The sequence below is a fragment of the Mytilus edulis genome, chromosome 1, assembly GCF_963676685.1.
Source record: "Mytilus edulis chromosome 1, xbMytEdul2.2, whole genome shotgun sequence".
Lineage (NCBI taxonomy): Eukaryota > Metazoa > Mollusca > Bivalvia > Mytilida > Mytilidae > Mytilus > Mytilus edulis.
Window position 1 is genome coordinate 90,248,944 of NC_092344.1, and position 12,939 is coordinate 90,261,882.

General features: G+C 30.5%; 1 protein-coding gene across 2 annotated transcripts in view; it reads left to right on the top strand.

Moving 5' to 3' along the window:
• LOC139494318 (cortactin-binding protein 2-like) overlaps positions 1–12,939 on the top strand; it is a 48,577-nt gene that overhangs the window by 3,468 nt on the left and 32,170 nt on the right. The window contains exons 2-6 of one of the 2 annotated variants that reach the window (XM_071282487.1): positions 1,488–1,589; positions 4,093–4,332; positions 4,784–4,891; positions 5,949–6,995; positions 12,691–12,808. In XM_071282487.1, the coding sequence (XP_071138588.1) occupies positions 1,488–1,589; positions 4,093–4,332; positions 4,784–4,891; positions 5,949–6,995; positions 12,691–12,808 (1,615 nt within the window). The remainder of the gene's footprint in view (positions 1–1,487; positions 1,590–4,092; positions 4,333–4,783; positions 4,892–5,948; positions 6,996–12,690; positions 12,809–12,939) is intronic. The other variant, XM_071282492.1, reaches the window with a different exon arrangement.

Genomic DNA, 12,939 nt, shown 5'->3' on the forward strand with positions numbered 1-12,939 from the left:
TATTACTTCATCACAATGATAAGAATACAGTAGAGAGTATCATTAATTGATAGAACAAAACAACAATTCGCTGAAGGCATGTTTACAAAATTTCAAAAAGATCCAAAGATCAAAAAATTACAAGGACAGTTAACATGGTTAAACGCCTTTTATGTAGACAAAAACTGTATTCATAAAAAGACTTTGGGGTTTTTCAATCGAAATAATAGCAAGCTTTACTAACTTAAAAGATTATATATAATCAGAGCTTAATCTCGTCTGTACTAGCCAAATTTTACAAATTTAAAGTTGTTTTTAAAAAATTATGTCATGAATGATGATCAATTACGTTTTTTGGGTTATCAGATATACCACATGGTTCTATTATTACCATAGGAAAACACCTTCAGGAGACGTCCCAAAAATATATATAGGTGCTCCTAGCACAGAGGTGTTTACTTGTACGGATTGTCCGTATTTTACACAGATTTTTTTAATAAAATTAATCAATACGGAATTGTCATTACTTAATACAGAATTGTCATTACTCAATACGAAATTGTCATTACTCAATACGGAATTGTCATTACTCAATACGGAATTGTCATTACTCAATACGGAATTGTCATGAAAAAGTACAAATTTTCTACCAATCCGGAAAAAAGTTATAGTTGCTTCCGTTTACAGCGATTGTCTTAAAGGCTCTTTTTTGACTGGGCATCGCTGTTCTTTAACATGCAAAATGATAGCAATCAAGTATATTTCATGGATGGCATGGATCAGGTTCCAGCGTTTGGAATTATGAAAATTCCCCACAGTAGCACACATCGTGAAAAGTTTTTTCTAGCGTTAAAAAAAACCAAACTGAACAAAGATCCTGTGAACTCTGAACTCACAGTTGTGTACATACACATGGCGGTACAGAACATGATCGGAAATCCATTTGGCGATAAAACGAACTGAAAAATATCATGCGCCACTTTGGCGCATACATTTGTCACTCTATGCACCATTTCTGGTCGCTATGCGCTATAGGCGCAGGGTGCACATCCTTCCCAATCACTGCAGTAATGGCGGACAAATAGCAATAAGGCTCTTATTACGCGAGTAAAATGATTATGAGCCATATCTATACAGTTTGCAAGAAGTCAAAGTGAATTAAGAACTATAAATTACAATCATTTTTTTTTTCCTTTGATAAACTGATGGAATTCTTGTTGTAAATATAGCATGATCAAATCTAAAAGAATTGTAATTTTTAGTCTTGTTTCAGTCTTCGCACTAAACATTTGAATCCACAAGCCCAAAGCTCAATTTTACCAAATTTTTAGTTGGATTCTGTTGGCTTGTAGAGAAGAATTTCACAAGCCGGACAGCAAATGTACAAGCAATGGCTGTATGACATTTGGTTTTAAGCGTGAAGACTGTTGTTTAATTTGTTAATTTCAAAACCATTTTATGACATGTATGACACACAGATATTCATATTTATTAATTTTCTTTTTCAGAGACATCCAAAGATGGATTTGAGCAAAAATGAATTATTGAAATTGTTGAGTTATCTTGAAGGTGAATTGCAAGCCAGAGAGGTTGTCATAGCAACACTTCGGGTAAGTGTTATAGGGATATTAAAATGATTTTTAAAAGACAAGCAATACAAGTCTTATTTTATGTATTTGGTTCAGTTTTATCAAGTCAAAGTTTTCTTTTAACAATCCATGGTTGAAAGTATTTTTAAAACTACATTTAAAAAAAAAAGTCTTCAAGTAATAAGATGTTAATTTTGTTTTTAAACTGGTCTATTCTTAAGATTATGACCACACAATTTATCTTATTTGGATTATGTTAAATGTCAAAGAAAAAGATGTACATCATCACTATTTTCTAGACAGTCACAATGCAGGTCTCCCCACAAATGGCATATACATGTAGCATTCTGGTTATCAGGAAAGTTTATAATGTACAAATTTGGTCTTAGAAATATGCAACATCACATTCATGTGCATCCATAACACAATCTATAAAAAATCTCATTATATAAGATCTATCACATATATCACATTACCATGATGTTGAAAGGTAATAAAAATTTAGTGGTGATATTTAGATGTTGAAGTCAGTCAAATAACTTTATACAAATCAAGTAATTCCCAGTTGAAAAAACAAAATTAATTTTATATATATACATGATATATATATCCATTCAAAAACACTAAAATTTCTTTATACTTTAGAGAATGAATGAAAGAGCCAAATGACCACCTCTTGTCTGTCATTTGTCATCGTTGAATTTTACAAAAATCTTCTCCTCTGAAAGTTCTGCACCATATACTGTGGATTCATTTATTTTCGTAGGTACCAATTTTCTTGGATTAAGAAAAACTTGCATATTCGTGGATATTTAATTTCGTGGTTTTGCTGAAGTCTGAATATAAACCTATAAAAAAATTATCATTAGTTGAATATTTAATTTCGTGGTTTGACTGTGCCCACGAAATCCACGAAAATTGGTATCCAACGAATAATAATGAATCCACAGTATTACCAAACTTGGCCACAATCATCATTATGGTATTTAAAAATAGTTTACATTAAAACCATATATAATATATAAACCAAATAGGATAAGCAAAGCAAGATCCACAAACAAGTCAAATTTTGCAGATGTAGTTATTATTGATTAATGGATTAATTGTTAGTTGCTTAATGTCCAGTGGCAAATATTTAATGCATAGTCAGGATGATTTATATAGTTGGTCTCTCTTTATAGCAGTGATTGCCCCTATATGAGGATTTTTATACCCTCTTGTGTTTTGTGCAAAAATTAAAGATAGAAACTAAACAGACTAAATGATCATTAATACAAGATCAACAAAAGAAATTTTTGTCACAAATTCTATTCTTGCATACAATGTTGGAGAGACCATTGTTGATTATGCACATAGACCTTTGTGAGGGACACAGGCTCGAAAGAGCCCCTAGTTCTTTATTATTATACCCCCGCTTTAAAAAAGGGGGGGTATACTGTTTTACCTCTGTCCGTCAGTCCGTCCGTCAGTCAGTCCGTCCCATGAATATTTTTCGTCGCATTTTTCTCAGGAACTACAATTCAAGGATTTCTGAAATTTGGTTTCAGGGTTTATCTAAGTCAGCTTTACCGTGTGATGCGTTTTCAGATTCATCACTCGACAACTTCCTGTTTACCGAACACTTGCATATTTTTACACTATTTATTTTTTCGTCACATTTTTCTCAGGAACTACAATACAAGGATTTCTGAAATTTGGTTTCAGGGTTTATCTAAGTCAGCTATACCGTGTGATGCGTTTTCAGATTGATCACTTGACAACTTCCTGTTTACCGAACACTTGTATGATTTTACACATGATAGCCAAGTTGAACATTTTCGTCACACTTTTCTCAGGAACTACAATACAAGGATTTCTGAAATTGGTTTCAGGATTTATATAAGTCAGCTATACCGTGTGATGCGTTTTCAGATTCATCACTCAACAACTTCCTGTTTACCGAACACTTGCATGTTTTTACACTATTTATTTTTTCGTCGCATTTTTCTCAGGAACTACAATACAAGGATTTCTGAAATTTGGTTTCAGGGTTTATCTAAGTCAGCTATACCGTGTGATACATTTTTAGATTGATCACTTGACAACTTCCTGTTTACCGAACACTTATATGATTTTACACATGATAGCCAAGTTGAACATTTTCGTCACACTTTTCTCAGGAACTACAATACAAGGATTTCTGAAATTTAGTTTCAGGATTTATATAAGTCAGCTATACCGTGTGATGCGTTTTCAGATTCATCACTCGACAACTTCCTGTTTACCGTACACTTGCATATTTTTACACTATTTATATTATCCACTTGCGGCGGGGGTATCATCAGTGAGCAGTAGCTCGCAGTTTCACTTGTTATAACTATTAATTAGACTGTGAATTGGTTTATTGTTAATGGCCAAAAAGATTGAAATGCAGATGATCCATCATCAAAATTGTAAGTTGTATTAATTTTTTTAATTGTCAGTTTTCAATGTAGTTTGATTTGTGTGCATGTTGAAAATTGAAAAGTTTTTCTTGATTTTCTAGTCTGAAAAAGCCAAACAACTTATATATCAAGCAAAATATGGAAAAGTGAATACAACAGATCCGTTCTTAGCTTTACAAAGAGACACTGACAGATTGAACGATAACAGTTTTGATGAAGGTGCTATCAAATCTATGTATGACAACCAACTGGCTCAATTAGAAAATTTGATAGCAACACAGAGAAAGGCACAGATGAAAATGAGGGAACAGTGTTCTGTAGCTGAGAAAAAACACAACAAGGTTTTTATGCAGCCATATAAATTCATCTGTTACATGCATTCTTTGATATCTATCAATACATTTAACTACTGTAAACCAACTTAATTTTGAAGATATATGATACTTTATTTATGAAAAAGAATATTTAAACCACAATATACATGTAACTGGGATAACTGCATCTAATTCATAATCAAACATTTACAAAGGCTATGTAATCTCCATAGCATAACACCTTTTGGATTAAAATTTGAGAACAGAGCTTAAAGACGCCTTTGCAAACATTAGCAGATATTGTCCTAATTGGTTACCATACAAGTAAAACACCTATTTTATTTAAGTTCAAGGTCACTTGATAGTGTTCTATTTATTAGAGTGAATACTTCCTTAGCATTGCTTTTAGAATTTAGACCATTTTATATGAGTCAATGAAGTGTCTTATTAGTATTACTGATTTTGTTCTAATGTATAGGTTTGCCAAGAATTAGAAGATGAGAAACGTAAACATGCTCATGATACTGCACAAGGAGATGACGTTACATATATGTTAGAGAAAGAAAGAGAAAGATTAAAACAAGAGGTACATACTATTGAAAAAGAAAAACAGGTTGTAAAATGTGGTGTACTACTTTATGATAATATTTACAAACCTGTGTGATACTGTTGGTGCTCTCCTGTTTTATCTAATGCATAAACCCAGATTAAAAGATTTTAATGGAAAAGCAAGAAAATATTTTCTGATATACTGAATACATTATTTTCATTTTTGCAAGGTTTGTCTTTTATTGAATTGCTTATAAGGCTTTCAACAATTTCCTAAAGATAGAATCATGGTAAACAATTCTAACTGTTACTTTTGAAATAAAGCAAATTTGGTAGGACAAGGATTGTAGCTTCACAGCAGGTCACTTGTGGACCCTCTTATGAATTGCTTGTGTTCTGTCATGTACAGACAATGTTCATTTTATTTACAATTTTCATTTTATTAAATGTCTCTAGTCTGACTGTACATAAGTTCCCTATAAGATGCAAATGTACACATGTATCATGTAGATTCCTGTTCAGCAATACAATAACCTCTGTCAGCAAAGGTTGATTGTCAAGAGACAGGTAGTTAATTTACTTTTCTTCTTTAATTGTGCTGCTTTTGAGATATGCACATTTCAGCATGTTCAAGGAACATACCACAAATAAGAAAAAACACAAAAGCTACATTAAATGTTGACTGTGGTTATTTGTCCAAAACAAAGTCCAATGATATTAAGGTTATTTGATGAAGAAAATGAATCATGAGAGAAATGAAATTTTCCATTTACCTCTAGAATGCAGAACCATAGGACTGAGTAACAATAGAATTTATTTAAACAGTAAAAAAAAATATTATAAAATAAAATATGGGGGAAAAAGAAATAGAAAAAAAAAACCGCAGGTCGGGTCAGATATCTTACAAATGCATTGACAAAAAAAAACTGCTAAGAACATTTGGCAATTTGTATTCTTAATGAAAAATAAATCTACAGATGTACATAAATTTATTTTCTTCATTTGGTTTCCATTGGTTTCTAAAGTCTTTCATGCTTTTCAAACTAACAAAGTTTGAGTTATATCAGGTATGCACATGTTTTATTATTTTGTAGATTGATTATGAAAAGAATCAGAATAAAAAGATGGAAAAAGATCTGAAGAAAACGCTAGCAAGTCTTGAAGAGGAACGTGCTAATTCTGTGAAACATAAACAGGTTGCAGTAATGCTTATAAAGGAACAAAAGAAACTCATAGAAAAATTAATTCTTGATAGAGAGAAACTGAAAAAGTATGAAAACGCTCTAAAAGAAGAGAAAAACAAACATGTAAATGTTGTGGAAGGACTTGTGGAGGAGAGTAAAAAATCATTGAAAATGGAGGCTGTGATGGAAAAACAGTGTAGTGATTTTGATGTTGAAAGGGAACAATTAAAAGGAAAGCTTGCCAAAGAGGAAGCCAAAAATAAAGAACATCAAATTGAGATAGAATCATTGAAAAAGCAAATAGAAGCCTTACAAAAACATGTTCATAAAGATTCTATACAGAGCATTGAAATTAGGTCAACAGCATCTCCACGTCAATCGGCAGATGTTTCACCAAAAAATGTGCCAAAACAGAGTGACATGAATGTGATAACAGACACTCAAAACAGAGTAATGTCTCCTGTTTATACTGAGAGTGAGGTTCAAAGGAAGGCTCGTTCTATAACAATGTCTCCCGATAGATCCAGGGAAACTTATGCAAGGAAAAGTAATTCTGATGTTCGTTTTGCACCTGTTGGTGCTGCTTCAAATGACAAAATGGGTTTAGAAACTACTAGAGGTGGTTCTAAGATGTCATCCATTTCTTCAACAACGATATCAGGAGGTGGAAAAGTTCTGACTGTTAATGTGAGTGGTCATCCAAATGTTAGTCTTTCATCTGGGAATGTGTCGCCGAGGAAAATGGTACCAACAGGTCGTGGTACTCCACCCCCTTTACCACCCAACAAACCAGTTTTGTCAGCCGTATCAACCTCAAAACCAGCTCCGCCCCCAAAGGTGGGTATTTCATTAACCAAAGATGGGGCCGCTAGGTCACCTAAAGCAGTACATATACCTGTCAGTGTGGTGCACAGCAGTGGGACTGAAACCTCATCGGTCAGGAAACCCACCACACAGGTTTGTGTGAATGCAAAATAAAAGGACATGTTCAAGTTTGTAAATAGAATTTTTGAATGAATCTCAGATCATTTGATGGAAAAATTATAAAATTCAAATTTATTACTTATTGGCATAATAAAAGCTGCATTGCAAATTTAATTTGTGTGTTGGAATCTCACGCAAGCAACAAACATTTATTTTATATATCAGGTAGTTTTTCCATCATTTGTTATGATGTATGTGTCTTTTCACTGAACCCTCTCGACTAGAAATCCATTTTATTAACATAATGACCTTTAATTCAAATATGTTATTCTGTGAAATCCATAATTTACATTATGCATCTACATGCAGATACCCTATCAGGGAGTACTTTTACAATTATGTGCTACATGGAAGGTTCAGTGAATGGGCCAACATTTTTATTAACAAGGTGCAATATTGTTTTACAGTTACTTTGTGTGTGTTTGCAATTTGTTTGTTATTGATACATAACTTTGTTCCTTTATTCAGTTTGCTCATGCACATGTAAATTCATAGAAACATATGGTTCACTGGATGGAAGCAGATAAAGATATATCATTGCATGTTGCCAGGCAAAAAGGAATGTTATAAGTTGGCAAAATGCTGTTGCATTGCTGGTGAAGTTTTTATTTGAAAAATACATTAAACTTCATTTATTTCACTACACTACATGTATCATTTAGAATGGCATCACATTTTTTTTTATTCATAAGACATGTAAGAAATGCTTATAACAAATTTGGTAAATTGAATATTGTTCTCACTAAAGTTTACTTGAATTTTTCTTTAAACTTTTAAAGGTAAAATTTTCATTTTGGAATTTCTAAACAACTTACAAGAATAGTTTTATCAGAATAAAATAATTCGTAATTGAACTACTCAGAAGCTTCAGTGACTATGATTACAGAAGGAAAGCGGGTTTAATAGAGACTAAAAGAGCTCATACCCTTAAGCTTGTATTTCTAGCTAAAAACAGGAGACTTTATTCAAATATTTCCAGTTTGTTTCTAAATTTATTAAATCTTTTCCTGAAAATAAGATTAATAAAAAAATAATTAATTTTAAGGCATTAACTACAAAAATGTAGCTACTTATTTAAAAGTGAAAAGAAATATGGAACATGTACGTTTTTTCTCTCATTTTGTTACTTTGAAAGAGGACTAATTGGTTGGTTAAAATAAAATTAATGATATGAGCATTCTTGAATAAACTATAGGGCATTTTGCATTTTTTACGCTTTGAGTTATGCTTCTACATGATAATTTAAATAAAAGGTTGTATTCACTATTGAGGTTGTTAGCTTCATTTAGTTTAATTCATATTGCACTTTTGTAAAGTGCAACAGATGTCTTTTTGACTAGATTTACAAACATTTTATCTACCCTTATGTGATATTTTTGTACTTATTTAAGGTTGTATTCAAGGTCCAAAATTGAATGGACTTGGTAACATTATCAAATTATTTATTTTAAGAACTGCCACTTCATTACAAAGTTGACATGAAGATAATCAGGTCTAGTCACTTTCATAACATTCATGTAATAACCATGGTATTAAATCAGTTTATAAAGTTTATAATTTTTTTGTAGAACAAAAATGTATTAAGAAAATGTTAGAATATTATTATCTATAGCTGTATGACACACGAAACAGAGAATTAACAAAGTTTAGCATTGAATTTTTAATCATCTGACCCTTAGACCAGGCTTGATAAGTTATATGTTTATCCATAATTTTGGCCCCTCTCAGGGCCATGTTCTTCCAAGCCAATAACACATAGTACTGTCTTATCACCTGTCTTGTTAAAGCTTCATATTATTTTACACCATTATTTTCTTAACAACAACTTAAAATCCTTGAATATTAAGAACAATAAACGAATATTTACACTGTAATTTGAATGTCAATGGAAAATATTTTCTTCTCATCATCTGAAGGAACCAGGGCAACTTTCAATGACTTTAAAGAACAGAGGATTTTTTTTATTTCAAAATTGAATTAAGGCTTCCAAAATTATTTGTATTGGGTGAGCAGGTTTTTTCTCTGTAAGATATTGTTTTACAAGAACTTATAAAGAAAGCAGTATTACTAAATTTTTCATAATTTAAGCTGCCTTGGTGAACAACAGCAGGATGTAAAAATATTACACACTTAATTGTGTGTAGTAAATTCATATACCTGTTATTAATTATTTGACCAATGCATTCTCATATTTATATAGCTGTGTATGTTATAAATCATCTGTAAAGCATAATATAATCCATACAGACAGTTCAAGTTCAGTATATTTTCCATTTTCACGATCAACTATAAAAAAAGTCAGTTGTGGCCCTTCTCTTCAATTGTAACGTCAATAAATCAAGATTTATCTAGGGTCCTAAAATTTCATTGACTAGATATTTTACTATAGTGATAAAGGATATTTTTAGGAATTGGTTGATGTGTTAACTCGGTTGACTCACAAAAATGTTAGACAAAGATTAAAGGACTTTGTATATAAAAAGACCAAGTGAAAAGTCTAACTTGCATGTTACTTGCACATCATTAAACTCCATAAGAATTACCTGTATTGAAATTAACGCTAACAAATAGAGTATGTCTTAACATACAACATTGAAATTATACATCTGTAAGCTTTAATTAAACTTTGTCTTTTATAAGTATGATGTTATAAAGTATTCATATAATTTGATTTTGTAGCACCCTTTAGTTTCCCAAGTCAGTTTATTGTGCTATAGACATCATGATTTTGGTTATATGGACTATCTTGGAAATATCTGGTAATAAGACTAATCAGTCTTATATATTCCCTTGTCAGCATGTTGTTTTAATGATATTTATTGGTATATTATAAAATGGTTTTGTCAGATTTTTTTCATCTACGAATCTTGGTATTTGCTGTAGATATTTGAGAACTAAAAAATCTTTTCTTTTTAGTTTCTTTAAATTATTTGGAAAATACAAAAATTAAAAGAAGCTAGTCACTTTATTATGATCATTTCTTTAAAAGAAGACTGTTTTTTCTAATTTTCTAAACTTAATCACTAAAACTTTTTAGAAGACTTAAGATGGGAGACTTTTATCTGAAGCTCGACAATGGGACAAATTAATGTCTCAGATACATAAGTAATTAATAAAGCAAAATTGAAATTGAAAATGATATTTCATAATTAAGATGTAGAGCCTTTTTTCAGTTTTTTCTTGGATTTTTAGTTTGTTTGACAAAGGGATGGTCTGTATATACAATATTCATTAAATTTAGTTGTCTTTTCTTTTCTGGATATGTTTAAATGCTTCTGTTTTACAAGCATTAAAATTATAAATAAGAATCAGAGAAATATCAGTTTAATTATAAATTGGTTTATAAAGGCTTAGAATTGGGAAAGGCTTGCAATATTTTTTTAAACAAATAATTACTGTACCAGTAATAAGATATATACATGCTTGGAATTGTTGAATATTATCTGTTGTTTTGAATTCTCTATAGAAACAATATAAAATATAATAATTGTGCTGTTCAGGTAAAGTTTCAGAATATTCTTTGCAATTTTAAAAATAGTGTCAAGTTATAGTTATTAAAAAAAAGTCCAGGTTGAATATTTTTCAATTAAAGTTTGAAATTTCAATATAAAAGCAGATTTATTTTTAAGATTGAATTAATAACTGTCTTATCATAGTCAGATTTAAATTGCTTTAAAATTGCAGAAGAATCTCTGAGCTTCACCAAAGTTTTATAATAATATTATGATATGTGCAATATTAATGTATTATTTAGAGAGGAAATAACTTCCTTCTTTTGAGGAAGAAGTACACATTGTATATTTTAGTGTATTTAATAAATTTGTATATTTTACTGGTATGCAAATAAATTATGTAGAAAAAGTTGTCATATTGCATTTACGAATGTTTTTTTCCTTGTTTAATTTGGTGGGTACTTATTTGTGTGGTGAGGCATATTCTGTGTCACTATGTTGCTCTGAAATTGTAAAGATATGTTAGGAGCAGAGGTTACTTATTGTTTCTCAAAGTTCACCTAGAAAAAATCTTTTTTAAGTTGTAGAATCATGGATCATTTCATTATCAGCAGATTATAGAATTATTGAGCAAGAGTTATGTCCCATTATATGAGAACTTGAGGTAATTTATAGTTTTCCAGTAGATAAGGTAATGCTTGTAAAAGTACTGGCAATTTTTTATGGAAAATAAGTGTCATTTTAAGAGTATATATGAATGAGACAGCATTGAATACATTTTAAGACCTGCACAACTGTCTTTCATTCTGATTTCACTGACTCTTCTGGAATGATTTAAGCAATGAATTTATAACAACGTTATTTGGTTTAAAAGAAAATGGTTGAGTTTATTTTATAGTGTTATGGAAGTCTGATAAAAGTACTGAGACATTGATTATGTTCACATATTGGTTTATGGTTAGTCTCAAATGTCAGATATCCTAGAAAAATGCTGATATCAAATCCAGCTATGCTGTCAAGTTTGACAGATGAGAATAAGCAAAATGTGGGAATTCCTGGCACCTTCAGGCTTCAACTACCAACTGAAAATGTTCATTACTACTGAAACTCACGAGGAAGAGTCCAGGAATGACACTGTTGGAATCCAAAATTTTCTGCTTGGAACTAAAAAGTGACTACAAGAGAGCCTCTGGGAAGACATGGCACACACACATGTTCCAGTGTTTGAAGAAAATACTAAAAAAATCTTAAAAAAAGAAATGCTTGCATTAATATTATAACTGAATAGCTGAATCTCATCTCTACAGAACATTCATCTGCTTTTCAAGACACAAATATGAATTTTTTAACAAAAACTCCAAAGAAGTTGATACTTTTCTAAAAAAAAAAAAAATCAAAATGAGAAGCAGTTGAAATGTATTAGTTTGATTGTTTGTAATTGGCTTTTTTGCATGGACTGTTGTTATATTCTGTATGTAGAATCATCCTATTTTCTGTTATTTTATAGAATATTTATATTATTTTTTGTTTTATATTTATTTACATTTATCTTATAAAAAAAATCTATTATAGAAATTTGCATGTTTCGTTGTAAAACTAACATGTATGTTTATATTCATTTAGCATGTTACTGGTTTGTTTAGTTGTTTTCATCTTTTATAGTGAATGCTGAATGTTTTCATTTGAATTTTTCTGTTTCTTAAAATCAAAACTTAGTACATTCAAATTGCTTTTTTACACACAGGTTTCAAAACACATTTTCAAGTTTTTATTATTTTTAAGGAACCATTATCATTGTTATTATAATGTATTGTATTCTTAAAGTTATTTATTCATGAAGACTAATTTTTTTGCTTTGAATGTTTTAATTAACTTTTATGTATATAAATATTTTTCATAAAACTTACCAGCAAAGATATAGATGCATTCACATTTCTGATATCTTGAAGTTAAATAAAAACCGATTGAATAATTTCTTTCACAACACATTTTCAATTTGAAATAGATAAATAAATCTAGAAAAAAAAATAATTGCTGAATGACTAAATACCAGTGATACATTAAAACATCTCACTCATTCTTCATTGATACATATTCATTATTTTTAGACCAATTTACATTTTAGTTAACTGATATTCATTTTAGTGTTTTGCATGTATTGTTGTAAAAATCTTTTTTATTTTGGCTGAGCATTGTTGCATGTTTATTATTTGCAGTCAACTCCTGAGAATGCTGCTTTAGATGTTGAAACACCCCCTACTTCCTCTGATCCTTTGGAATTCCTTGGGCCAGAAATGGCTGATCTACAACAACTTCTTACTACTATTATGTCAGGTAAATTCTGTCTTCTTAAAACAGTACCAAAGTAGTATACTTCAACATAGTGGAATTCAAGAATATATAATTTAGATCTGACTTATCTACTGCTAATTGACTATTCATTCTTTTGATCTGTAAGCTGCAAA